Source organism: Dama dama, chromosome 11, assembly GCF_033118175.1.
Source record: "Dama dama isolate Ldn47 chromosome 11, ASM3311817v1, whole genome shotgun sequence".
Taxonomy (NCBI): domain Eukaryota; kingdom Metazoa; phylum Chordata; class Mammalia; order Artiodactyla; family Cervidae; genus Dama; species Dama dama.
In genome coordinates this window covers 27,252,785-27,280,648 of record NC_083691.1, presented here as the reverse complement: position 1 = coordinate 27,280,648, position 27,864 = coordinate 27,252,785, and the positions used below count along the sequence as shown (strand labels likewise).

Here is a 27,864-nt window from a genome sequence, read left to right as displayed (position 1 = left end):
CTGGCCCTGCCTTCCAGGAACCTTCTTTCTCTTATGGGAAGAGGAAGCAACATTCAAGGTGGTTAAGATTCAACAGAGATGCTATTAAAAATATTTAACAACCTGTTTTAGGAACAGAGGGACAGAGGCCTTGCCTTAGTGCCTCCAGCGGCAGAGGCTAGAGGCCCTCTGCTCAGCCAGATGTCTAACCCTTTAGTTGTCAGATCCATGAAGGTCTGGGAGGATCCTAAGGAAGGGGCTGATGAGAGTTCAGACAGCATGGCCACAGCAGTGCAAATGGGCTGACACCCGTGTTGCATTCCTAGAGGCCGTAGGGTATCTTGGGAGGCACAGGTCCTGGGTGCCTCCAGAGAACTTGTGGGAGGAAGAGATTTTCTTGCAGAATTTGGGTTGGGAGGAGAAGCAAGCAGTCCAGGAGTCAGCAAGGTCAAGGCAAGCCCTGATGCTCTAGTCCCCTTCTTTGTTTAAGTGTTCTCCTTGAGGCCTCTCCTCTTCCTAATCTGCCCAAAGATATACACATTGATCTGGGGGCAAATTTACTCAGTTTGAAAGTAACAGTGGACTGGTCATTTTTATAATATAAAGACCCCATCAAATGTTCCCAGACCCCAATTTTCTTTATGTTGTGCAGCAGACAAAGGCAAGATTCCAAACTGACCTACTTTTCCTCCATATTGGGTTGAAAAGGCTAGAGAGCTGACCTCAGACCGTGAGCCAGCTCCTGGTGAACACACTCACGGGTCTTTCACTAAAAGGGCCTTCTACCCCACCAGGACCCCCATGAGGTTCTTAGAAGAGCCATGTCTTGTGCCCCGCTGTTGGATGATCCCTGAAACCAGGGCTCTAGAGACCCTGCATCTGGCACCAAGGACCTGGATGAGGATCTGCCATCCCCCACAGACAGACCTGGGGACACTGAGACCCCCCAAAGGGAGAGCTGCCTGAGGTCAAACAGGTATACAGAAGCAGAGGCAAAACCACAGCTGAGTGCTATTTTGGGGGGCATTACTTAAATGGCAACCCATTCCAGTGCTCTTGCCTGGAAAATTCCATGGATGGAGGAGCCTGGTGGACTACAGTTCATGGGGTCGCAAAGAGTCCGACACGACTGAGCGACTTCACTTCACTACTTTTCAGTGTCTGATGGAGGAGAGGCTAAGATGGAGATACAGGAGGCTGCTTAGTTCAGGGCACACCCGCAGGATGGAGAAGAATCCACGGGCCAGCAGCCAGTTGTCCCTGCCTGCAAAACCCAGGACTCAGGAATGTTTAATCCGTTTTAAGAGAAACACAGGAGACTGCCCAAGAGGCCAAGAAGCAGTCAGGGAGAGTTTTTCGGTTCCCAGTTTCTGCCAGGGCGGGCCGTGTCCTCTGCCTGGGGACGACGCCATCTTTGGTGTCCAGGTCCAAGGTCCTTTGGCACCGTCTCTCCTGCCTACCAGATTGCCCTCAGGGCTGGGCCAGTGCTTCACCTTTTCTTTCAAGGTTGTTTGCACCACACCCGCAGGCCAACCCTAGTCTTTTTGCACTGAGGTTCCAGATTGGTGATGCAAACACAGGTCCAGGGTTTCTCGGGGAATCATGAAGAGCAAGAACCTCAGTGATGCTTCTCAGATCTGCAGGTGGGAGGTCACCTCGGCACAGAGCCGTTTATTTCTATTTTTACCCCAGAGGATGAAGAGAGGGCATTTTTTGTTTTTAAATCAGGTCTTTTTTTTTTTTTTTTAATTTTATGTGTTTATTTTAATTGGGGGCTAATTACTTTACAACATTGTAGTGGTTTTTGCCATACATTCACATGAATGTATGGCTGTACATGCGTTCCCCATCCTGAACCCCCCTCCCACCTCACTCCCCATCCCATCCCTCAGGGTCATCTCAGAGCACCAGCCCTGAGCACCCTGTCCCATGCATCGAACCTGGACTGGCGATCTATTTCACATATTTTTTTTTCTATAGAAAGACAATGAAAAGTCCTTTTAAAAAATTTTCCCCCCATCGGCAGGCGGAGGTGACTGGTTGTTCTTAAATTTAAAAAAAATTTTTTTTAACTGCCCCTCCCCTTGTTTAAAATAAGGTTCCGAGTTTCCAGCACTGGCAGACTGGGTGAAGGGCGTACAGCGCTTCCATCCACAGCCAGGGAAGGGTCCCTCGGTTTCAGGCCCCAACACCCCGGGGACCACCCCCCCCGCCCCCCGACAGTTTCCCCGAAAGTGTTCCTGCCTGGGAGTCCTACGCACCTGGAGGGCGCTCGGCGTCCGCTCCCAGAGGGCGCTGCAGACTGGAGCCCAGAGTGGACGACCAACTACCGCCCCTCCCGCCACTCTCCCGGGCAGAGCCTCCAAACCCTGGGCCAGGGAGGCAAGGACTGCGCCCAGCCCCCACCACAGGGGAACCTGGGGGCCGCGGAGCTGAAAGGCGGGGGAGCCACGGCCCGCGGGGGACCAGGGCTCCGCAGGTAGGCGAGGCTCCAGCCCCGCGTCACGGGCCGGGGGCGGGGCTCGGGGGGGGTGCAGTGGTTGGGGCGTTCCTTGGGGTGGGGGGGCCGGGCCTCGTGGCTCAGGGGGCGGGGCCCTGGGGGCGGGGTCCTACGGGGTGGGGACGAGGGCTGGCCCCGAGACCTGGAGAGCTGGGGGTGGGGGGCTAGTTTTTGCAACGGCTAAGAGCCTGCGGGTTTATTATAAGGCGGAGCTCGGCGGGAGAGGTGCAGGCGGGAGCAGAGCTGATCCAAGAGGAATCCAGCCGTAAGGGCAGCGGAGAGCAGCCGGCGGATCCGTAGACCTCACCTAGGACGGCCGCGCGCTGGGCATCGCTCGAGGGAGCTGCGCGCAGCGCAACCAGCGGCGCCTACCCGGAGCCCCGCGCAGTCCGCGCAGCGCGGCGCAGCCCTGACCCGCGCAGCTCGCCGCTCTCCTCCAGCCGCCGGTCCGGGCAGCATGAAGCGCGCGGCACTCTGGCTGTGGCTCTGCGCGCTGGCGCTGCGCCTACAGCCGGCCCTCCCGGTGAGTGCGGCCCGGGGCCGGGCTGCGAGGCGGCGGGAAGCCGGGGCTGGCAGACCCGCCGATGCCGGCTGTTGCACACGTGGAGGGGGAGGGGAAGCAGGGACTTCCCTTCTTCCCGCGCTAGCCCGGCGGGCTCCGGGCCCCGGAGTCCCGAAATCAGGACTCCTTCTCCAATGTCTCTTGCCATGGGGCTGTGGGGGGCGGGGGCGCCGTGAGGGTTTCGCCTCTCTGGGCGAGAGCCTGGGGAGCCCTGCGGAGCGGAACCTGCGTGGGAGCTCCGCACTTATATAGGAACGGCTCCACGGGCGAAGGCGCCTGGGGTCGCCGACTCCCAACCGGTCGTCCAGGGCACCGCTGCGGCCGGGCCCCCCGCCGGTGACCCGGGAGGATGTTGTGATCGCGGCAGCTGCGCCCCGCCCGCGGACCCTAATTCAAACCAGACCCGCCGAGCCCCGGCTCCTGGCCCCTCGGCGGAGGCAAGTTTGGGCGCCGCGTTGTCGGTGCGGGAGCAGGCGGGCGTGTTCGCTCGGGAGCCCCAGCCAGGGTTGCGCGGCGAACGAGGGCGGGCGGGCGGAGGTGGGGTTCTCGGCTATCGGTTGGCCGCCGCAGAGAAGCCAGGCCGAGTTGGTAGCGGGAGATTCCGGGAAGTTGGCCCCGGCACGCTAGAGATCTGCAAGAACCCAACTTCTGGGCTGCTGAAGTTGTGCTGCCCGCGGAGGGGCGCGAGCCGGCGCTGGGCACCTCCGGGGCGCGCGGGCGGCTTCCACTCTAGTGGACCCTGGAATGGCTCTTCCCCTCCCCCGGCCTGGCTTTGTGCTGGAGCCGCGCGGAGGGAAGGCGGGTCCCTTGGCCCGCCCAGCGGAGCTGGAGGAAAAGGGGGACAAATGTGGAGCCGGGAGCTGGAGGGGAGGCCTTTGGGAAGGACTACAGCATCCACCTTTGGCGAGGGGTGGGTCCCCTCTCCGAGAAGGACCTAGCCGACAAAGAGCATCCTGAGGGTCCCCAGAAAGTGGTCTCCCGCCCCAGCCGCCGTCCACTGGCCCGCCTTCCCCAAAGGGGGCGCTTTGTTCTCGGCCCCTGTAACCCTTTCCTGGGAACCGCCCCGCAGCGCCGGCCCGAAAGTGGCCTGGGACCTGGGCTGCCGCCAGGTGTCAGCGCTGGCCGCGGGGTGCTCGCGTCCACCGTCCAGCCCCCACACCCGTTGCTGGAGTGCTGGGGTCCTCCCCGCGGGCCGTGTGGCCATCCCCGGGGGGGGATGGAGAGGGGAGGTGCGGAACGAGGGGCTCTTGCCGTTCCGGAAGTGGCGGTCTCTGGCCACCACATCTGGACGGCTCGGCTCGACTTCCCTAGCTCTGGCAAAAGGAGGCACGTGGGAGGGGAAGGAGCGGCTCCCGGGGCGCGGGTACCCCGGTCCTCTCCTTATAATTTATTATCTGGACAAGTCTCTGGGCAACGCCAAAATTCTCCGTAAGCGTGTCCCTCCATAATAATGGTAGCTCCCAGCTCTTGAGAGCCTTGGGGTGTTTTTCTCAGGGTCTGGTTCAGGTGAGGTGTTTTTTCAGGTGGATCTGTGAAGTGCCTTCTTGCTTTGCTTGGAAACACTTTGGAGTCGAGGAACTGGTCCGTAATGCCTCTTGGATCAGTGATGAGTTGGAGTGTGTGCCCGTGGGTTGCCCTCTCTCGGGGAGCCATGGGGACAGAGAAGATTTCTGAGCGGAGTGTCCAGAGCACTCCTGGCTCCTAGGCCCAGGAAGTTGGCATCTGGCTTCTTCTCTTTCACTCCTGAAGTGCGGTGGCTTCTTAGGGATTCAGACTGCATCTTGAACCCACAGCTAATACTCTGGAGAAGAGGGTGGAGGTATTTGGCTCACCTCCCTGGCCCACCTGGCCTTGCCTGGCTGCTCCACACTCTCTCCAGGCTCAAGACGGGGCCTCAGCAGTACTTCACCCATTTCCAGCCAGAGTCAGGAGTGGTAGCAATGGTTTCTTTGCTAGCCTAGGTGAAGCTGGCATTCATACTTCTGAGCGGGGATCCCAGAGCGCCCTTTAACACTGGGAGGCAGATGGGATTAGAGATCCTCTGAGGACTACTTTCCCAGAGTTTTCCTGTGTGCTGGGAAGGAGCAGACAGCTGTTTTTTTTTTTTTTTTTTTTTTCTCTTTTTCTCAGCTAGAAACTGAAACATTGTGGAAAGGCAGAGCAGAGCCAGAGGCAGTTAAGTTTGGAGGGGGGGGAAAGCTGGGTGGGAGGAGGGAGACTCATTAGAGCTGTGGTGGTGGGAGGGCTTCCTGGAGGGAGTGGTTGAGCTAAGCCTGAAAGCACTAATCTTTGGGGTCAGACTCTGGCTCAGAGTTTAGGGTTTGGTTTTTTTCCCCCCTATTTACAAAGTTTAGTCTGGTTTCTCTTTCCCAGCCATGTTCTCTCCCTTTTATAGTGGCTGTCTGTATTTGGTTCAGAGTGGGGGCAAAAGTAGAGCCCTCTTCTGCCCTCTTCCTGAAATAAATATGGCAGTGGGATTTGCCAGGATAGGAGAAGGTGTCTACCAGTTGCAGACGTCTGGCCTCTCCCAGGGTTCACTTTGGTCCCAATGGGAAGCAGGTCAGAATCCCCTGGGGACCAGGGAGGTGGGGTGTGACCCTGGGCGCCTGACTTTGGACAAGGGAAGGCTGCTGGAGCAGGAGGTTGCTCAAAACCACTCCCAAGAGACGCGAACAGGTTTGTCTAAAAGGTTTCTGTGTGTGGTTTTGCCTGTGTGAGATCCCCTTGGTCTTTTGTTTCTGCCATGCAAGAAAAATTGCTTGTTCTGGAAAGTTATTTGCTGTTTCCCTCTCTTTCTCTCTTCCCTTTCTTGAAAGGCATAAAATCCCTTTTTGCCTTAATTATGGGGGCTAGTAGAGACATTTCCCTTCGGCCTGGTGGAGTGGGTGGGGGCGGAGGCAGGGGGGGGGTCGGGGGGGGGGCGCTGACTGCCTCTGCCTGGGCTCCAAGCCTCCTGGAGGTGATGTCACTCCTGGCTTCAGCTCCACAGGGAGGGTGGGGCTGGTCTGAGTCTCTACCTGTGGCTCATGTTGGGTTCCAGTAAGATCTCATTAACCCAGATTGGTGGGGAGAGGGATGAGAAGGGAGAGGAGCCTGGAAAAAATTAATGAAAAGCTTGAATTTTGGAGGCGTATTTATGGAGGAATCTTTTTTTTAATTGCAGCAGCATCTTGAATTCCAAAATCCCTTGAGAATGAGGTATCCTTGGTATCCAGGTTTTCTCAGTAAGCTGAGAAGCCGTATTACCCTAAAAAATATTCTTACTTTGGGCAGGACTTTCTGAAATACTTACTTCTCTTCCTTTATTAACAAAACAGTCCTAAGCATAGTTTGATCTCTGGATGCCAGGGGCCCCGTAGCTGTCACCATGTTAGGTTACGGCATTCATCTCCTGGGTTTATTGAGCTCTGAAGAGCACTTTGCCCCTGGGCCTGGTGCCCTCATGTTGGTACACTTGGAATTCTGGTTTGCTCTTTATCCTCTCCCATCCCTGTCTGATAGCAGCCAAAAGTGACATTTGTGGACCTAAAGTGTAGCCGGCAGCTTTTTAGTTCAGTTCTAATTGGCACTTTTCTCCAGCGGTACTAAGGAACTTGCTGGATTTGTTAGAATTATTTCTAAGACAAGAGTTCTCAGTGCTGAGTGAGGGTCTCACCTGTAACACTCATGATATGTGATACATGGATTTTGTGCCTTCAGAGGCCCAGCTGGGACCTCTGTGTTGTCCCGATACTACCTAGAATAACCAAGAGGCTGTCAAGGGAGGTCCTTGCGGGACTCAGATGTCAGTGACCTCTGAAACAAGCACCTGACAATGACCCCATGTTCTCGGTTCTTCCATTTGGCTGAAGTTGTAAGTGACTTGCCGGCCACAGGTAGCCTGGACCCGGTGAGACTAGCTCACTCTAAATCCTGGTTGGCAAGGGCCCTCATTCTTAGCTTGGGTCCTGTCTCCCTTTTCTCACCGTGTTTTATTTGGGTGACAGTTCATGCATACTGTTTGACAGGCCAGAAACAACTTTGGGTAAGGTAGAGCTTTGGGACTGGGTTTCTGCTTTGCCACTAATTTACCATGTAATCTCAGATGAGTCACTTCACTGCTGAGTCTTGATGTCCCGTGCAAAGCTTATTCTGTCATTTGCGTATTCATTTCATAATGAAGGTGTGAAAGTGTTTGGTAATGAAAATGCCAGAGGAAAGTTGGCTGTTGAAAGAATTAGGGTCATCTTTTTTTTTTTTTTTTGCCTGAGGCCATGTAGGATCTTAGTTCCCCAACCAGGGTAACCTGTGCTCATCGCAGAAGCCTAGAGTCCCAACCACTGACCATCAGAGAAGTCCCTAGGGTCATCTTCGAGTGTCTACTATTGAGTGCTATATGCTTTGCCTGCATCCTAATTTCGTATTTACCCCAAACCTTTATCATGTATGTCACTGTCCCCATTTTGTGGATGAGGCCTGCAGAGGTGAGCCCCTACAAGGGGCCAATGTGGAAGAACCAGGATCTGTACATACGCCTGTGCACATGTGTATGGCATGAAGAAATGGAAGGACTGGCAAGTCTCCCCCGTGAACCCAGCATAGGAGGCTAGCTGAAACCTACCAGGCTTGCCCTTGTGCTTGTCCCCAGCGTAGCAGCCAGCCTGCGCTGACTTTCATCGTGGGCACTGGGGAGACGTCTGTGGGATTAGTAGATCCTTTATAAGCCTGGAAAGTGGGCACTGTGGCTCCTGTGGGGCGACCAGAACCCAGGACTCCTGGTTCCTGTGCTGAGCTCACCTCCCGGCCTTTTCAATGCTTCTGTGAAAACAGCCGCATGAAGAGTTGGTCATTAAATGATTTCTAGTCCCAGAACCCTGGGAATTTTATAGAACAAATGATTTCCTGATTTCCTCCTCCTTTTCAACAACGAATTTTGGAGGCTTGGGTTGAAAGCCACTCCTTGAGGGCCTGCGTAAATGTGTCTGGAGAGAAGGAATGGGATTAACGGAGTCTGTGGAAAGAGGGCTTTTGGCGCCAGGATCCTGTACCCTGGAACAGTTTCAGCGCGGTGTCATTTCCCTCTCAGCTGTTCCAGCAGAGGTTGGGCTTTCGATGGGAGGGTACGTTCTGGAACCTCTCTCTGAGCTGCCATGACTGCCCTGGCAGCGCCAAGGGGCGGCAAGCATGTGGGCGTCCCCCTGCACAAGGACATGACCCTGTGCTAGGGGTCACTTTAGCAACTCTGCAACTTCCGGCTCCAGGTAGACACGGGAGCCCCCTCCACTGCCCCCCAGAGGGGCTTTGTGAGAGCTTACCACCTCTTCCTGTCCTCAGGATGCTGACCTTGGGTGGGGTGTCAGCACTGGAAAGTCCCCTCCATGCCCAGGTCCAAGACAGGGACACCTGGTCAGCTCCCCAGGACTTGGTACCCAGAGGGGGCACCCGGGGCAGGGTGGTCTAAGCTTTCTCTGAAAGAGTCCTTTTGTCTGTCATACCGTGCTGTTTTAGGGAGCCAAGATGGGTCTAGCGGGGTTGTCGGGTCAGGAGAGAGAAGCCTTGAGGGTCTCTCTCCTGTGTCTATGGCTCTGTGGTTCTGCCTAATTATATGGAGAGGCTGCTCCTTCCTTGGCCTTCAGCCCTGGGAAAAACTCCTCTTCCCAGTGACTCACCTGAGGCTTGCAGCCCCACGAGAGACAGTTTGTGTGTGTGTGTGTGTGTGTGTGTGTGCATGTGCATGCTCATGCAGGTGTGGAGTGGTGGGCCCACTGCATGGGTTGCAGCTATGGCTGGGCCCTGCCTGACCCGTCCTAACTTGATTTCCCCATTGAGCTTGCCTGTAGGTTAGGCTGCAGTCTGAGATTTGGGGAAACCTGCTCACCACCCGTCTGCAACTTCCTCCTCAAAACGCAGGAAACCATTTTCTCCCTCCCTTTCAACAGTCTTTTCCCTTTTAACTGCAGCTTTAGAAGTCCGTGGAAGTTATTCCTACAGACAAGGGCGGCCAGGACACCAGGTCCCTCCTGGTCTCAGTTTAACCCTCTCCTGTGTGGTCGGGCAGGTCACTGCCCCTCTGTACCTCAGTTCCCCCAGGCACTCAACGGCCCTTCGCTTCCCTGCTTTCAGCAGACATACCTTGTCCTGGGAAGGGTGAAGGTGGCACTGGGGGCTACCTAGCAGGGGCTCAAGCCCACTTTATTCCTCCAGGGACTTGAGGGAGCACGAGCTGACTGAGGGGTCATCTGTGGGGCAGAAATCAGGGCAGGCTGCTTGGAGGAGGTGGACTTAGGGCTCAGTGTGGGAACTGGAGGTGGACGGAGGCCCCTGGGCAAGGACGGGCTGGGTGGTGTTCCCTGCACACACCCAGGCCCCTGGCCACCTCCACCTCCCCCACCCCCCCCAACCCCGTCCGCTCATCGGCAGGAGCGGAAGCGGTGCTGGGCAGGTTGGGGCAGTGGGGAGGGCGGGCGTGCTTATCACTCCGCTCATCAGCTGAGTCACCCAGCCCATGAGTCCTCCCTGGAGACTCATCCAACCAGCCTTGTCTTCGAGCCCACTGTGCACGAGGCCGGCTAGGGCTCGGGGGCCTGGCTTCCTGCCCTGACCCTTTGTCCTGCTGAGTGATCCTGCTCGGGGCTTTCTTGGCCTCAGTGAGCCCATGTGTGAAATGGGAGGGGGCTGGGAGCACGGGTGGGCAGAGGCTCAGCCACGCATCAGGGTGTTGGTGACATCGACATCTGGTGACTGTGTCGCGGGACTGGTGGGCGTCTGGGTGGGGCCTGCTCCTGCTGCCTCAGGAGAATTCTGCCTCGAGCAGGGGGGTTGTGAAGTCTCCCTGGCTTGACCAGACCTGAAGCCCCGAGCCTGGGTGCCTGCTGTGTGCACAGCCTTGAGCGGTTGGAGAAAGGTCCACGCCTGGTCCAGGGGCGCGTGTTGAGAGAGGGGCGCCATTACTGAGACCAGGCAGGAGGGTCAATCAGTCTGTGCAGACAGACCAGAGGGACAGTGACAGCCAGAGGCCATTTACCCTGAGAAAGGGGTTCATCCCGGAGCCCCTCCAATCAGGAGCGCAGGCTGTGAGGCAGGATGCTTTCCGAATTAGGGCAGGGGCTCCCCAGTGAAGGCAGCAGGACTCGGGGAGGCTGCCGGTCCTGCTCTGGGATGACTCTTGGGCGCCATTCATCTCCAGAGGTGGTCAGAGACTTGTCGCACCGCGGGACATTGGAGTCACAGTCTTGCCCACGTGGCTACCTGGTGCGTCCCGGGGCCATGCTGGCCCTCGTGGGGTGCCGTCTGCCCCACCTTCTCACAGCAGGCTTAGGAGATGGGGTTCTGGGGCCTGGTCCAGGATGGGTGGGACATGGGGAGGTGGGAGGGAACTTCTGAAGGGCTCAGGTGACTTGGCCACCCCAGCTGCTAGTGTGTGCTGGGCCCCAGGAGGCCTCAGGAGGACCTGAGGCCTTCCCCTGCAGTTTCCACACCACATGTGATGCCCTGGCCGCGTCTGACCTGGTTGGGGACTTGACTGTGGCAGTCCCTCCCGTGGCAGGGGCACAGAGTTTGCGTTGGCTCTAATTTCCGGCAGCTTCTCAGCACCCCTGCTGCCTATGGCACGAGCCGGGGCCTCAGAGTCCCGTCTCTGGGGAGTGTCTGGAGGGACAGTGGTCAGGTTTGGGCTCGCAGGGTGTGTCGGGAGCCTCTGAGACTGTGGTGGAGGCTGACGTTGCTCCAGCTTCTCCCAGAGAAAAGCGCTGGGGGACACTGCTGTCTGTGGTGGGCGCCCTCCTCCAGGAGAGGGTGGGTAGGGCCTGGGGGACCTGACCTCCTGGCTGACTAGGGCCCGAGAATGGGGCCAGAGAGGCTGAGCAGAGACCCCCAGATTTTGCCCCTGCCTTCTCTCCCGCCCACCCACTCCCCAGGCCCTGGGGAGCAGGGTACAGGGGTCTGAGGGGTAAGGGTAGGTGCAGAGTGTCCCTGGAGCGGCAGGCCTGGTTGTTGTGAATTTCTGAGAAGGCTCAGGCCAGGAAGCCGACTCTGAGGTCTTCATGGTGAGCCTGAAGCAGTAGCTGAGGCCCCCTGGGTTCTGGGAATTCTGTGAGAAGTGGGGAACCCCCAACTTCACCCCTCTCCCTTGGACCCCCCCACCCCGGGAATAGGATCATCCTTCCAGAGCCTTGTCTAGGGGCTGGGTATCCGGTGGATGTTCAGTTCAGTGGCAGCAGCTGAGCCTGAATATCTGAGTCTGCCTGCCTTTGAGGTAGGTCTGGGGCCCCATTTGGGGTCCTGAAGCCTTCGAGCTGGGCAGGCAAGGTGGGACCCAGAACTGGCTGGCAGGTCTGCCTCAGTTAGTCTCTCCCAGGGAGCAGAGAGAGGTGTTGTACGGAGGCCAGAAGTGCACAGGCCGCGGAGTGTGGCCAGCCCTGACTGTCACCAGGCTCACCGCCTCCTCCCTGTAGCATCTTGTTCATGATTCTTCACCTGCCGCGAAGCCTCAGTTTCCTGCTGCGTAAAACTGCGATTTTTCAAGTCCTGCTTTGGAGGGCTTTAGGAAAGATCCTGTGAAATACTGTGTATGGTGGGATGGGAGCGGCTTCCTCATCTGGCCTCTGAGGAGCAAGTCTGGGAGAGCTTTGGGACTGACACTACTTAGGGAGTCCCCTGGAGAGAGCCCCCGTGGCCCTGACCTGGGGGAGGGGTTCAGTCTGACCTGGCCTGGGTGTGGGATCGGCACTCAGCGTGAATGGCCGGCTGGTCTTACCCCAGTGCTGACGAAGCAAGGCCTGCAAACATGGCTTTTGCCCCTTCTCAGAAATATGAGCCTTGATTGGCAGGCCAGACTTCGCTCATTTCTGCCTGAGCCTCTGCCAGGGGCTGGCTCCTGCCCCGGGAAGGTGTGGGCTGGGTTGGCAGGCAGTGGCAGGAGGTCTGGTAAACCTGGACCCCAGGGTACCAGGGTGGGTTCTCCGGCCAGCTGAGCGGGGCTCTGTGGCTGTGGGGGACCGTAGCCTGTGGGCAGAACTGTGGACTTAGGGGTGCCTTGGACTGGGAGCAGGGCTGGGCTGCAGGGTGGACGGGGAAGGCCCCACGCCAGGGTCCTCTTTCCTTCTGCACTTTCTCCTGTGCTGCTTCCAGTGGAAATGATGGCTGTTTTCTTCCTGAGGGCCAGAGAGCCCTCGGGCTTGCCTGTGACAGGGTGGTTAACTGCATGTCTGCTGGAGTAAGACTGTGTGTGTCTGTCGCTCAGTTGTGTCCTGACTCTTTGCGACAGCAAAGAGCCCACCAGGCTCCTCTGTCCATGGGGATTTCCCAGGCGAGAATACTGGAGTGGGTTGCCATTTCCTTCTCCAGGGGAATCTTCCTGACCCAGGGATTGAACCTGGGTCTCCTGCCTTGCAGGCAGATTCTTTTACCATCTGAGCTACCAGAGAAGCCCTAAGCAAAACTGCCTGGCCCCAGACCCTCTTTCTAACCACTTCAGTGGCTGTATGCCTTGGGACAGATGATTTGACCCCTTTACCTTAGTTTCCTCATCTGTAAGATGGGTATGGACTAGAATCTAAGGTCATCCTGAGGTGTAAGTATATTCATTCAGGTAAGGTGCTTAGACTAGTACCTGGCACATAGTACTCAAGACATATTAGCTGTGGTCACTGTCCCCACCACTGCCCAACTCCCTGCCTCTGCCCCAAGGCCTAAGTCAGATCTATTTTTCAAGTGACCCCCAAAGCCCAGGTCAGATCCTTGGTTCTTCCTTCTGCCTCATAGCTGTTTTGAGCCCTGAGCAGGTGTTATGACTTTGTCCCATTTCTGGGGTTTCTCCGAGCTCCTCAGACTGGGGCTACAGTCCACTGTCCTCCTTTAAAACTTTTAATTTATTAAAAAAAATTTTTTTTTAAAATTTTTGGCTGTGCTTTTCAGCATGTGGGATCTTAATTCCCCCAACCAGGGATCAAACCTGTGCCCTCTGCATCAGAAGCATGGAGTCTTAACTACTGGACCACGAGGGAAGTCCCACAGTCCTCCTTTTAACCAACTTAGCACTTACCTTGTGCAGAGGCTGCCAGGGCCTGGGAATTCAGCGCCGGGTATTTGAAGTTGTGCGCACCTTCCAGCCATCAAGAGCCTCTGGAGGAGGGCAGGCTGACGGTGAAGGGGCTCAGGCTGCTTTGCTGTCGGTTAGGGGAGGGTCCTACCAGTAGTCTGAGGAAAGGGCCCAACCTATTGGCACCTGGCTTTCACTGAAAATTCTTATTTCCATCATTCAGGCCAGAAAGTACTGGCTCTACTCTGCCGTAGAACACCCTTCAAGGACACGCTGACCTTCCTGTGTCTCTGGGCTTTGAGCAGCCTTAGTGCCTACTTGGTCTGTCTCCTACTTGATCCCGGAGGCAGGTTCCCAGACTGGCCCATTCTCCATCTGGACGTGGGAAGAGAAGCCATCTACACCTGTGACTTAAGCAGGAGCAAAGGGAATTTCATCGTCCTTTCTTGGGTGTGGGGTTGGCTGGCAACAGTGTTCTGACACAGATTAAAAAATGTGCTCTTGGCATCTTTCAGCCTCCTTTTTGCAATCCCTTCACATCTTCCAAAGCGCCTATCCATCCCCAGTGCCCTGGTGCCAGACTGCCCTTCCCCTTAGAGCTGATTTCTGCTCTCCTGTGAGTGACTAGCACCCTTCAGCCCTCCTAGAGGCATTTGCATCTTAAATGGGATGGTCTGCAACTGCACAGTGGAGAGATCTGGGGATGAAGTGCTCCCCGCCTCGTCCCCCCACCCCACCCCATCCCCACAGCTGGAGCCCTGTCTGGCTGCAGGTGTGTCAAAAGCTGCAAGTTTCTGCCTCCTTGAAACCTGAGGACACTTTAGCCGGAGCAGGGGGAGGATGGCTCTCGAAGTCCATATGCCAGAGGTATCAGGTCCCCAGGCCAGGCTGAATTTGGAGATTAATCAGCCAGAGAGCAGTTCGAGGGGCCTTCATGGAGGGGAGGGGGGCGGCGGGCACGACTTGGGGATCCTGCCATGAGCTTTCTGCCCTTAGCTGTCTCATTGAGATGGCCTGGGCCGAGGAGGGAAGAGGCTGTGGGAGTCTGGACTGCTGTCTCTGTCCCTGTGGGTTGACAGTTGCCATCCCCAGAGTCACTATGGTTTGGGACATCTCCAGCCTCCTGTCTAGGCCGTCACCCTCTGGGGCAGTGGAGAGGGGTGACCCTGAATCACTGTGATCAAGTGCCCCTTACTGCTGAGTCCCTCTTGAGGGTTGGCTGCCCTTCCAGGGTGGGCCTTGACTCCCTAGTCACAGACCTGGGTCTCGGAGCCCTCTTGCTGCCTTCAGCCAAGCCCCTACTCTGCAGAGAGGCTGCCTGAGGCAAGGTGTCTCTTCAAGGTCACCCAGTGAGTTGGGAGAAGAGCCCAGCTTCTCCAGCTCCGGGTCTGGTCCCTTTCCCCTGCCCACCCCCTTGTCTGGATCCTGGAGCAGCAGCAGACATGGATGCAGGCTGGGCCAGGCTGGCCTTGCTCAACGCCCGAGTGGAATCCTACCCTGCCTGGCCCAGGTTCTGGCAGGCGGAGGAAAGCCGAGGAACTGGTCTCCCAGCTCCACGGCCCCACACCCAGCCGTCACTGGGCCTGTTCTAAGACGAGTCTCGGCACGCAGCAGCAAGGCAGGCGCCAGCCCTCTGGAAGGGTGGCTACGGGGGTTGCTGGTGGCAGCTCTGACCTGACTTGGGCATCGGGGCTGGCTCTGGCTGCCAGGAACCCCCCCTCCCTCAACACAGCAATGACCCCAGGTACTCCAAGGGAGGAGGGCTGTCTGACCTGACCTTGGGTCCCCCTTCTGAAAGCCCTGACACGCAGTGCCCTGCAGGACATGCTACTGCAGAGGGGGTCTTTAAGCCAAGTATGAGTGGCAACCTGCAACCCGGCCCTGCCCTGGAATCCCCCAAAGGATTGAGGTCTGTCTCCTAGTGGCAGGGTGGAAATGGCTGAGGTGGGGTTATCGGGGGCGGGGGGTGGTGGTGAGGGGTACATGCCCAGGAGGTCCCCCTGTAAAGCACTCCTCCTCGGGGCCCTGTTGGTGCCCTGACAGAAGCACGATCTCAGGGCGAGAGCAGCAGAAGCCCCCCCTTACCCGCCTGTCTGTTCCGGGGGCCCCTCCTGTCTTGGGCCATACCCATCACCCCTCGGCAGGTCCCAGCTTGACTTGGTTCCTGGTGAGTTGATAAATCGCCGTGCCTGTCAGGCTGGAAATGCTGATGCTGTCCCGAGGCACCAATGGGGCCCCTCCCTCCTGGAAGTGAAGAGGGTTGGGGGAAGGTTTCAGGGTCTTGAGGCCAAAGCCGGGAGATCTGAATCCCTTCAATGCCTAAGCACACACCCCCTGAGGCACAGCTCCCAAGTTAGGGAAGAAGCCTTCAGAGAGGAAGTGATTTATCTACCACCGTGACGTCCCGGGCAGGGGGAGCCCTAGGCTGCAGGCCTACCCCTCTAACCTACTCCCGCATGGCTGGCTGTGGCCAAATTATCACCCCCGCCCCCACTCTGGCCTCACTCTTGATGAATTGGGACTGCAGATCCCAGCCTAGCCTGTCAGAACCCTAAGAAGGTTTAGAGTTCTTCAAGCTCTGAACCCCTTCTATTATGCAGATGGGAATGAGGTCCAGAGAGACGGCAGAGGCCCAGGTCACCCAGCAAAGGAATCTTAGCCTGGGGTGGCTCCCTAGTCAGGGCTGTTTCCCTTCTGACATCCTTCCCTGTGGTCGTTTCTCTGAGAGCCTTGATTCAAGATGCTCTGGGTTTGGCCTGTGTGGTCTGTGCATAGGCTGTGTGAGCCAGGGCTAACAGAAGGGGTGCAAATGATCCCTCTAATGAGGGAAAGCAGAGTCACAAGCCACACTGCACAGGGCTCCATCCAGGGCATTTGGTGGGTGGCAGGAGGGCACTGGGGGTGTGTAACATTCACCTTCCCTGCCACCGCGGGGTGTGCAGATACCCTGGGAAGACAGCACATGGCTCTGCAGCGCCTGGTCCCCTCTCCGCTCCTTGACCTCATTGGTGGGGTCCCCAGAGAGGGCAGGAATGGCTTTGCACTCACTCCCTGCTGGTTTCAGCCTGCATCTGGCCAGCTGACCAGATGAGAGCTGCCTGGAGAGCCAAGGGGCCCCTGCTCAGCCCAGGCAGGCAGGATGGAGCCCCAGCCCAGCTTCAGGACAGAAGAGTCTGGCTTGTCTTTGTTTCCTGCTTCTTGCACTCCTGGGATTGGAGGGGTCCCCTCAACTCTGCGGTGAAGCTTCTTCTGCAGCCCAAGCAGGCGCCATGGTGTACTGACTACAGAGAATGGGTGTATCAGAGGTGTAGGGAGAATGTTCTAGAGCTTTCTCAGATCACTTTGCCTCTAGGGCATGTTTTGGGGGCTACTTGGTACCTCTTCTTTAAACCCGGGCCCTGAGTGCGGGGTCTTATCTCCTCCAGCCCACTCCCAGTGAGACCTTTTCCTGTCCAGACTATTGCTCTCCACGTGCAGTCTGCAGACTGCTTACAGCAGCTGGAGCTTGCAACATGCAGAGTCCTAGGCCTTTGCCCCCAACCCACTGAATCTGCCTTAGGGATGGAGCTCAGAAGACTTCCTCTCCAGCAGTCTCCTGGTAGTTCTTAGGGACCTTAAAGAAGAGAGCCCTCAGCCTGAATGCAGATGATGGTGTGAATGTCCCCTCTGGCCACTTTGGCATCCTGCTACACAGGTCAGGGGTGACAGCTGGGATTCTGTAGCTTAGACACTTCGGCCCCCGAGAATTGTGTGGGTTTGGAAAAATCAGCTTTTCTTCCCCCTCCTTAGATCCATAGATCTGACCAAGAAACTGGTAAAAAAAGATTTAAAAAAAAAACCATGAACCTCATTTAAGCCTCTCGAGAATGCCTGCTATTGTGTGGGATTTTGATGGGATGGGACGAGGATGTTTATCCCGGCGTGATTGTAGGGCCGCCTCATGAGAAAAGTACATTTTCTCATGAAATGTTCGTTCATTCTCATGAAATGTAAGAAAACTATGTTTCTTACCCTCTCTTCTCCCCTCAACCTGGGCTTTTGGAACCAGTTGGGCCCCCCACCCCCTGTCGTCAGCCCCGGCGCTGACACCGAGGCTGGCTGCTTGGGGAAGTCGGTGAACTGGGCCCTGTGACAAGGGGCAGTACTTGGTCCTTGTGGACTTAGGAGCTGGGCTTCCACCACAGTGGCCAAAGCTCTGTCACCACACAGAGCATTCCAACCAACAGACACCTAGACCCCGCTTTTCCACTTGGCTGCACAGTCTGCCATACCAGTGAGGCTGCAGTGTTGCTGAGGTTGTGACTCAGAGCTGAGTGCTGACCTCTCTGGGGTCTGGCTGGGGGCTTCACCATCCTCCCCTAGCGCCTCCAGAACGATGACCCTCTGTGCCCCAGTCTAAGTGACTCCCCCTTCCAGAAGCCTCCTGGAGTGGGGGCTGTACCCTGAGAGCTCACCAGGGTCAAGATCATACCGTTTCTTACCCTCTCTTCTCCCGCAAACCCCTGGATTGTGGTCCCCTGAGTTTTGAAGTTGAAGACCCTCTTTACTGTCAGAATTTGTGACCTTGCATGATATTGTACTTTTCCTATGTGACCTCAGCTTTTACAGGATTTGTGTTTATCCATCACTCACATCAAGTAGTGGGTGACATGTTAGTGATTGAGGGTGTGGGTTGGGAACCATAATCTTTGGACCTAGTGGCTATGGGTTGTTGGGGTGGCAAGGATCAGGGGCCAGAATGGGCAACCTCTCTGGTCAGCCTGGAAGTAGAAGCCCCTCACCTGAACATCTGAGATGCCCACTTGGTATCACGATGTATGATTGTCCCAAGGAACTTTCATGCACATGCCCAGGGTGTCTTGGAGGAACGCTATCACACAGCCCCAGGCCCTCCTATGGCCAGTTGCGGGTGAGAGATGGCAGGAGTGGACTTGAGGGAACCAGTGCCTGCTATAGTGGAAGCATGGAGTCCCAACCACTGGACCAGAAGAGAATTCCCCTTGAGGCTGCCTTCTCAAAGCTTCTCTGCCAGCCCTCTGCCCACAGAGTCCTGACATGCTCTTGGGAATGGCAGGCAGCCTGGTTATGAAGACCCTCAACCCCTGATGAGCCTGACCCTTGCTTGGCCATGCTGTCCATCCCCTCTCCACCTCTGAAGCTGGACCAGCACCAGGGTCTCCCCTGCTGGGCAGGGGTTGGGAACCCTTACTCGGTGAGGAATACGTGCACATCCCAGGACTCCTGCAGAACATTGTAGAGACTTGGGCAAGTGAAGTGAAAGTCGCTTAGTCATGTCCAACTCTTGGTGAACCCCATGGACTGTAGCTGGCCAGGCCCCTCTGTCCATGGAATGCTCCAGGCAAGAATACTAGAGTGGGTTGCCATTCCCTTCTCCAAGGGATCTTCCCAATCCAGGGATCGAACCCAGAGGTCTCCCGCATTGCATGCAGATTCTTTACCATCTGAGCCACCAGGGATGAGGCTTAAGCAAATTTCCCTTAGAACAGCTGAGCTATCAGGGAATGTGGTCCTTTGGGGCAGGGCAGAGGGAGAGATGGCAGACAGGGGTGCCAGCACTGCCTGTGAGTGTGCAGACACTTCACTGCGCGGTGGCCGTGGGCAAGACCCCACCTTATCTTCCCTGGTGGCTCAGAGGTTAAAGCGTCTGCCTGCAATGCAGGAGACCCGGGTTCGATCCCTGAGTCAGGAAGATCCCCTGGAGAAGGAAATGGCAACCCACTCCAGTATCCTTGCCTGGAGAATCCCATGGAGGGAGGAGCCTGGTAGGCTACAGTCCATGGGGTCACAAAGAGTCAACAAGACTGAGCAACTTCACCTTATCTCAGGAGAGGCTAAATCTCAGCTCTGCCTGCCTCAAATCAAAGGCTAACAGGAGGAAAGGGATGGAAAATACTTCCAGTATCAAGAGACCAGGTTCTCCTTTCACACTCTCTGTCTTGCTCTCCCAGATCCCTAACCCCAAGTCCTCTCTCGGGTCGGGGGGAGTCCTCCTCTCACAGCCTCGGTGTGGCCCGGAGATCAGTGTGGCCTAGACGAGGTGGGCTGTCTGTTCCTCTCGGGCTTCCTGTGCCCTAGCCTCTGTGTATCTATCTGCCCCAGATGCCCAGCCACACCTGGCTTTGTCCTTTCAGGCCCTGGGCTTCCAGTGTCTGTGCTGGGGGTGGGAAGGACCAGATTCAGCAGACTAAGTTTGCCTTTGAGCAGACTAAGTATGTGACTGTCTAGACCTACTCATAGGGCTTTTGATTTCTTGTATGTAAAACTGGTTTTCTGGGCCTTACAGAGGCTAAAGGCTTTCTTAGAGGTCCAGCTGGCTCCCTTTTGTCTTCCCAAACTGCTTGAGGTGGGTTCCAAACTGGGCCGACCCGCCCCTGGTATCCCTGCGTTTTGGCCAAGTGGTCTCAGGGCAGCGTCAAGAGGCCGTGCCCAGGAGAGCCCTATTTTGGGCCCTGGAGGCAGCTGACCACAGGCCCTTAGCATGGCCAGGCCGCTGAGTGAAACCGGAAGTCTCCCAGCCTCCAGCGTCAGCGGGGCACCTGGTGAGGCAAGTTCAACCTCAGCAGTTTCTGCTAATTTCCTCCCCTGGGAGCTGCAGCTGTCTCAGGGGAGGCTCAGGCTGGAGATTTGGGAGGTCACTGCGGCCCATCCCCTCAGTGGATACCCAGCCCAAAAAGGGGAGAGGCTGCCCTGAGGCCTGGGAGCTGGTTTCAGGGGAGAAAGTGTTTGCTTAAGAGCTTGTTGTGTAAACAAGATCGCAGCGGGATAAGCCCAGCCAAGATGAGGGAACAAATTGTTTTTAGGGACTGGGCCAATCCAAAGTCTTATCTCGTCCTGAGAGGAAACGCTTCTCTTGGGAAACTGCTAACCTGTGGGGCCTCTGTGTAGGTGAGAGGCTGGGCCTCTTTGGCGTTGCCTGTGTCTCAGGCGGCGCCTCCAGGATAGAAGGGGTCTCGGCGCACTGTGTTCTCCGCAGGCTTCAGAGGCCCCGTCCGTGAATCAGGGCCTGGCCCCGGGGACGCTACCTTCTGCTTCACGGCGTGTGGTCCAGGCTGGTGTGGCTGCAGCCCTGGCCCCCAGCTCCAGCTCCAGCTTTCTCTCCAAGGGCGGGAAACGGAGCGTCACCACATAGGGTCTCCTCCAGACCTTCGAGGGTGTTGGGTGAAGTGAAGGCAGGGGGTATCAGTGAGTGAGTGTGGGTTGGTGGGGGCCCCTGAATGCTTGTCCCCCTCAAGCTGTCCTGTCAGGTGCATCTGCTGGGGGCCTGGGGCAGCAGTATGTCAGGGTGGGGGTACCCACTCTGCGCCTGCCTGAGGGGCAGGGTTCTTTGTTACTGAAGCGGGGTCGCCTTCCAGGAGCCTGGGGCAGCCTTAAAGCTCCGTGGCGGCAGGGCAGGTGTTTGAAGCACCCCAGGGGACAGCACAGACAGGATGTGGCCCAGGGTGCAGGTGAATCTATGCATTTGAATGGGCCATGGCAGCTCAGACAAAGCGACCAAAATCTTTTTCTTGGGGGGCTGTGGAGATGGGAGGAAGTACAGTGTGGGTTTTGTACTTTCAAAGGAAGCTCAGTGGTATTTCTAGCCTCATAGTTTCTACACGTGTCTGAAGCTTCCCTCAGACCTGGGTCCCTGGATGGAGCCTCCACCCGGTCTAGCTCTGCCTCAGGAGGCCAAAAACCTTGTCTGTCCCTTCCTGCTCTGCCCCACTCAAGAGGGTGGCCCCGTGGCCCGTGGCCAGGACCTGGCAAGGCCTCTTGGGCTGAGGAGGCCAGTTCCCTGGAGCCCAGCCTTGGGCGGGGCCTGCCCTCTGACAAGTCTGCACAGAGCTGCCTATGCACTGGCTCCCTTCTGCCCCCTCTTCTCCTAAAACTCTACCCACCTCAAGCCCTCCTCTTCCTGGACAGGCCCCAGAATCCTCTTTCCCATGCCGAGTGGCTCTTGCTCCCCAAGTTAGAGCGGGGAGCAAGTTAGAGACACTGTTGGTGGGATGCTTGGGTGGTGGGTTCACCACTGTGAACCAGCCTCTGATAGGTTCTTTTTTTGTGCATAACCTTACTGAACTTTTGCAACAATCCTGGCATGTAGATAGGCTTCTCCAGGGGCTCAGTGGTAAAGAATCCACATGCAATGCAGGAACTGCAGGAGATGTGTGTTTGATTCCTGGGTTGAGAAGATCCCCTGGAGAAGGGAATGGCAACCCACTCTAGTATTCTTGCCTGGAGAATCCTATTCACAGAAGAACCTGGTGGGCTACAGTCCATAAGGTCACAAAGAGTTGGACACAAGTGAAGCGACTTAGCATACACGTGTGGGTTTTGATATTACTACTGTCCTCATTTTACAAATGGGAAGACTGAGGCTGTAAGAGGTTTGCTATGTCCTCAGGGCCATTCAGCTAGTAAGGGGCAGAGGTCAGGGGGTTTGCAAAAGCCCGTGTGCTCTGAACTGCGCTGTCTTGCTTCTTCATTTTTTCTTTGTTCTGGCCGCTCATATATTGGGACTGCCGCGCACGGGGTCATTTGGGTCAAAGTCTTGTTGCTACAGGATACTTAAGGCTACTCTTCCTGTCACCCGGCTTCTGGGTCCTCCCTTCCTCACCTGTGCTCCTGGAGCCAGTGTTAGGGGTGGGTGTGGTCCCCCCAGGAATGGGTTTCTGCCCTGGCCAGTTCAATGTCCTCACCTGCCCCTACTCCCTTGGTCTTGCTAGAGCGGCCTGGGTCTGAGTGTTCACTTTGGCGCCTGCAGCCTGTTGGGCTCCGCCCCAGGCAGGCAGCTTCCCTGGGGCGGCTGTTTGCACACAGGGCCCACCCCAAGCCCACGGCCCATTTGCCTCCTTAGCCCAGGGCCCCTTCTAGACCAGCCTCATCTGTCCCCAGCTTGATGGATGCTCTGTCCTTCCTTCCCCAAGAGGGAGGGACCCAGTTTCTCCTGTGAATGAGAAAATGGGCTGAGTGTATGACCAAGCATCATGGCCGGGCCTGGGGGCTGTTCTGCATGGGCAGGCCTGTCTTAGCACAGACAACTCATTCCATGCCCATCCTTGCTGCCCCCACCCCCTGCCCCCGTGGGGCCCTCGGGTTCTGCACCTTGATGCTCAGCATGCCTGGGGACCGCCTCCCTGGAGCCAGGTGGTTGTGATGTTTCCAGGGGGCCCTTGAAAGCCCCACTCTTGAACCCTGAAGCCCCCTCCCAGTGGCCCCCAGGACCTGATTCTCAGGGTAGGGTGGGCTGTGGTCCCATGGAGGCCACTGCCTGGGTTTCCAGGAATGGTGTTGTCTGCTTGCTCCTCTGAGTTGTGGGGCTCCCTTGGTAGAGCAGGCTTCTTGGGGCAAGGGCCTTACCCCCAGTTTGTGGGTTTCTGCACCCCTAGTACCTCGCCCAGGGCTGTGTCATCATAGCATTAGGGGGTGTGTGGGGGAACCAGAGGACTGCCAGAGCCGAGGGCTTCCTTCTGTGCTGTGTGTGAGGTGTGTGTTTGGGTGTGGCACTCAGCTGCCTAGGATGGGGACCCCGAAATAGCAGGTCCCAGTGAAGACTCCACTCTTATCCTTCCCTGATATTTTTCCAGCACAGTGTGGCCGTAAACATGCCCCCCGAAGATCAGGATGGCTCTGGGGATGACAATGACAACTTCTCTGGCTCGGGCGCAGGTGAGTGGATGTGGGGGCCCCCTCCAGCATGTCAGCAGGCCGTGGGCTGAGGGTGGTGGTCAGGCTGGGCCTGGAGGGTTATGCCAGGAATGAGAACTGGGTCCATGCTGCAAGGAGAAAACACGTGTGGGTAGGGGAGGGCAGGGTGTAGATTCCCAGGGGGGCTGCCTGCCACAGACAGACTTGGGCTCGTGTTCTCCTTTTTAACTCCCTGGGAAACCTTTGAAAAGTTTTTTTTTTTTTTTTTTTTAACTTCTCCCAAGCCTCTATTTTCTCATTTGTACAATGGGAATAACATCTTGACTTTACAAGGTTGTTGGGAGCCGTGAGACTATGCAGATCCTGGTGGGGGTACAGATCGTCCACAAATGTTTCTTTATCTTCCCTCTTTTCCTGTTTCCCTGAGGGAGTGAAATCCTTGAACTGGAGGTGGTCAGGGAGGCCTCCCAGAGGAGGTGCTCTTGAACTAGACCTCAGAAGCGGGGGCTACAGTCGTCCTTGGGGAAAGTGGTCTAGGCAAGGGGGCCCGGGAGCTGGGAGGTAAGACACAGGCCTCTGTTCTTGGGAACCTGGGCCTTTCTGGAGGGAGAGTAAGTGGAGCAGGGAGGGACCAAGAAGTGTGTGTGCTGGGGATAAGGTGTTCAGGGCCCTGAGGATGTCCCTCCACCCCTCTGCCCAGGGATCAGGCTTCAGCAGTGGCAGGAAAACTCCCCTTCTAGATGCAGCAGAAAAGGGCAGCTTTCCTAGCCCTAGCTAGTCCATAGGCTCACACAGAGTCCGACACGACTGAAGTGACTTAGCATGCACACACAGCTCTGCCCCATGGCTTCTCACGGGGAGAGAACCTTGCTGCGCTGGCCTGGGAGTCAGAGCCGGGGTCTGAGCTTGGCTGGTCTTGATGTTCAGGGGCTTCCCTGACTCCGCAAGCTCTGCTTCTGGCCCTACAGGTGCTCTGCCAGATATCACCTCGTCACAGATACCCTCCACCTGGAAGGACCTGGGGCCTGTGACAACCACAGCCACGGCTCCAGAGCCCACCAGCCCAGACGCCATCGCCGCCTCCACCACCGTCCTGCCAACCAGAGAGCAGCCTGAGGGGGGCGGGCCGGTGCTCCTGGCAGAGGCGGAGCCTGGCCTCACCGCCCAGGAGAAGGAGGCCATCCACCCACCCAGCAAGACCACGCTGCACCCGACCACTCACCGGGTGTCCACAGCCAGAGCCACCACAGCCCCGGGACCCGCCACCTCCCATCCCCACAGGGACGTGCAGCCCGACCACCATGAGACCTCAGCTCCCACAGGCCGGGGCCATCTGGAGCCGCACACGCCCCACGTGGAGGATGGAGGTCCTCCTGCCACTGAGAAGGCGGCTGGGGAGGACCCCTCCACCCAGGTCCCAGTGGTAGAGGGCTCTGGGGAGCAGGTGGGTGTCGGGCCCACTGTCATCCTCTGCGTTTCCTGGGGCCTTGGGTGGCCCTCGTGGGGCGCAGTGCCCTGGGTGCAGGGTGCTGGCCCGGTCCCCTGGCACACCCGACCCCTTGTACTCTATTAGCATGTTGTAATCCCCACCGTGAAGACAAGGTCCCATCCTCCGCCTGCCCACAGGGCTGAGCCTGCGTTTGGACAGACTAAGTAGACCAGAGCCTGAGGGCCCTTCAAGGCCCTTCAAGAGGGCTTCCCCAGTATACGCCCCTGGGGCAAGAGGGAAAGCTCTCCCAGCCCTCTTTTCATCTTAGAGCATCATGGCAGTCTTACACATTATGCTGAAATGAGCCTATTTTATTTTCATATAAAACGTGCTTTGCATCACTGGACGTGGTGCCTTGGCCACTGTCCGGCAGGGTCCAGTGTGATGTGGCCAGAGGGACCTGACCTCGGGGTCCAGGGAGGTCTGGGTTCGGGCGTGTCTAGAGCTGGTGGCAGGGGTGACCAGGGAAGCTGGAAATGGACCTGGGTGCAACTTCGGCTGTGGCCACCCACCTGATCCTTTCCCCGCCCTCACCTAGGACTTCACCTTTGACGTGTCCGGGGAGAACGCAGCCGGGGCCGCGGTGGAACCTGGCTCACGGAACGGGGCCCCAGGGGATCCTGAGGCCACAGGGGCTACGGGGGCCTCGCAGGGCCTCCTGGACCGGAAGGAAGTGCTGGGAGGTGAGTTTTCTCTCCAGTGGGTGGGGCGGTGGAGGTGGGCTGGGGCGGGGCTGTCTTTATCACTGGCAGGGCCGCCACTCAGCCCCCAGGAGCAGCTGAGCTGAGCTGGCCTCTGTCCTCCTCCCCGCCTGTCCAGGGGTCATTGCTGGAGGCCTCGTGGGGCTCATCTTTGCCGTGTGCCTGGTGGGTTTCATGCTGTACCGGATGAAGAAGAAGGACGAGGGCAGCTACTCCTTGGAGGAGCCAAAGCAAGCCAATGGCGGGGCCTACCAGAAGCCCACTAAGCAGGAGGAGTTCTACGCCTGATGGGGGGGGACACCTCTCCCCTCCCCCTGCCACTTGCTAGACGCCCCCCACTCGCCTCTTCTGTGAAGAACTGCAGACCTGCAGACCTGCATCCCTGCCACCATGCCACCTCCCCGGAGCGCCCAGCCCCACTGGCGTCTCCCCTTGCCCGTGGCGTCCTGGGCCCGCCGGGGAGGGGACCTCGCCTCTGCTTCTCTGACTTCTGCCTGAAGACTTGGGCACAAGGGCTTTCTTGCGAACGACTGACCTTTCCACCGCAGACGGCACCTGGCATCTTGCCACGCTGACTCAGTTTCTCCAAGCTGGAGCAGGCCCAGCTCTGGAGAGAAGGGGACCCCGCTGCTTTGGACAAAGATGCTGTGGCTGAGGGTGGACACGTCTGTAGCACTTACTGGTAGACACCAGCAGGCCTGGGGGCGTGTCCCGCCGAGTAGCAGGGCCAGGAGGTCAGGGCTCCGTCAGAATTCACTTTGTTTCGTGGGGAGGTCTAACTTAGATGTCAACTTGTTTTTGCACATGTTTTTCCTTTAGTTTCTTTGTTCATAGCCCAGTAGGCTTTGTTACTTCTGAGGTAAGTTAAGTAAGTCGATTTGGTTATTCCCCATCTTTCTTCCCTAATCTACGGTCAGGAGACAGCATCAGGGTTATTAAGAAGACTTTTTCCTTTCTTTTTTTTTTTTTTGACTAGGAGAACCAAATCCAGAAGCCAATGTCTAGGTTTAGTTTGTATGTTGTTTGAGTTTGTCGCTCACGTGTGCAACAGGGTATGGAATGTCTATTGGGTGGCCTCACTGGTGGGCTGGCCCCTCCCGGCTTCCATGGGTGGTCACCTCTTGGAGCAGTCCTGCCTGTGTCCATGAACTTGGGGCCAGGGCCATGGCCTGGGCGACTACGATACTGGGGAGACCCCTGTAAAGTTGAATCCTGGTGTCTCAGGCTGGGAAGGATCAAGGAGAGACGACTCTAGGGTGGGAGAGATGGCGCTGGGCCCAGAGAATCTCCCATAGACCAAGCCCTCCCTTTGATGCCATCTCTTGGGGACACTTTCTCCTGTAAAGTGACAAGAGACATCTTGGGTACACCTGGCACTGAGCTGCCCCACGGACGGACCAGGCTCACTTTTGATTAGCTCCTGTGGCCCGACTGTGGGCCGGAATCAGGAATATTCCAAAGAGTGATAGTCTTTTGCTTTTGGCAAAACTCTACTTAATCCAATGGGTTTTTCCCTGTACAGTAGATTTTCCAAATGTAATAAACTTTAATATAAAGTAGTCATGTGAACTCCACTGCCTTCGCTTCTTTCTGTGCTGGTCGTGTGTCTGACCAGCCTGTTCTCTAAATGCCAACGATATTGGGAAACTTGGCTAAAAGCTCTGCTTTGTCTTTCCCATGGGGACGGATTCGGGGGCCAGAGCACCTCTGGTTTGTTTGGGTTTTTGTGTTGTTGTTGTTTCTGAATTTCTTCTGGACCTAGGCAGGTTCTTCTGCCAAGGTCATACCAGGCCTGATGTAAATTTCTGTGTTGCCAAGTTCGAAAGAACATCTCCTAAATGGTGACGAAGCTGTGTTGGCCCCAGTCCAGCTTGATCGGAGGCCATGAGCCCCACAGAGGCCTGGAGCCAAGGCCTGCCTCTCAGACACCTTCGATGTTCTGTTTCTCACACCTTTGCTGGGACCAGAGACAACCCCGCACCCTGCCCCAGCCCTGGCTCCTGGGAACTCCTGTGCTTGCTTATTTAATTTGACAATGTTCCAGCCGCTCTGTTGGCCGCTCCGAGAGGGGCCCGTCCGTGACTTGGAGAGACGCCCCCGCCCGACGAAGGGGACCCTTGCCCTGTGTTCCGTATGGGGACTTTCTGCCCGGAGTGTATGACTGGACACGACTCGGGGGTGGGGAAGGGGTTGTGACTGTGCTCATCTCTGTGGGCCCGTGGGATGGCACTTGGCCGGTGACCGGGCCCATTCATGTAACTGTAATAAACGGTACTTGTCATTCTGGCTGCGGTGGTGGTTGAATCTCCTCTTGGCCTGGCGACGTCCTTGCCTGTCCCCTTCTTGTGGGGAAGCCTGGCTCTGTGCTGTGGAGGAGTGAGCATCGGCCACCTTGGCTGTGGGGGAAGCCATGTCCACCTCTGCCCTCTCCCCCCGCCAGCCCTGCAGCAGGCCGGGCCTTCCCTTCGCCTCCTCCCAGGCCTTCCTCACTGCCTTCCTCTCCCCTGCCCAGCCTCTCCTGGACCATCCCATCCTCCAAGGACACAAAGCTCCCTCCTGACTCAAAGTTCGCTGCCTGCTGTTTGCTCACTGTCGCACAACTCTTGGAAACTCACCAGCGAACGGTCTCAGTGCCAAAGGTCTAGAAGAGTTGGGGAAAAACTCCAGGGGAGATCTGGGGAGTTGGACAAACATGCAGCACGCCGCAGGAGCCCTAGTATCGTAAAGGCATCGAGCCGCCCGCCCACCCGTTAGAGCGTCCCCCAGGCTGCTGACGCCCACCCAGCCCCTCAGGTGCCCTTCTGCAGCAGGTCTCCCCACCTGCACCTGACCTGCTCTCCGGCTCCAGGTGCCGACCCTGAGTCCCAGAGCCCGGGTGTGTCCTGGGGACACAGGGAGTCGGGGAGGCCATTGCTCCCGGGGCCTTGCATCTGCCAGCAGGGCAGGGACTGCAGACTCAGGGCGGCT

At 57.2% G+C, this 27,864-nt stretch overlaps 1 protein-coding gene across 1 annotated transcript; it reads left to right on the top strand.

The window, feature by feature from the left end:
- Nucleotides 1-2,647: 2,647 nt before the first annotated feature.
- Nucleotides 2,648-27,183, top strand: SDC1 (syndecan 1). Its single transcript, XM_061154862.1, has 5 exons — nt 2,648-3,002; nt 22,647-22,728; nt 23,676-24,151; nt 24,735-24,879; nt 25,016-27,183. Exons 1-5 carry the CDS (start codon nt 2,937-2,939, stop codon nt 25,183-25,185), a joined length of 939 nt encoding a protein of 312 aa, XP_061010845.1. The 5' UTR covers nt 2,648-2,936; the 3' UTR covers nt 25,186-27,183.
- The last annotated feature ends 681 nt before the right edge of the window (nt 27,184-27,864 follow it).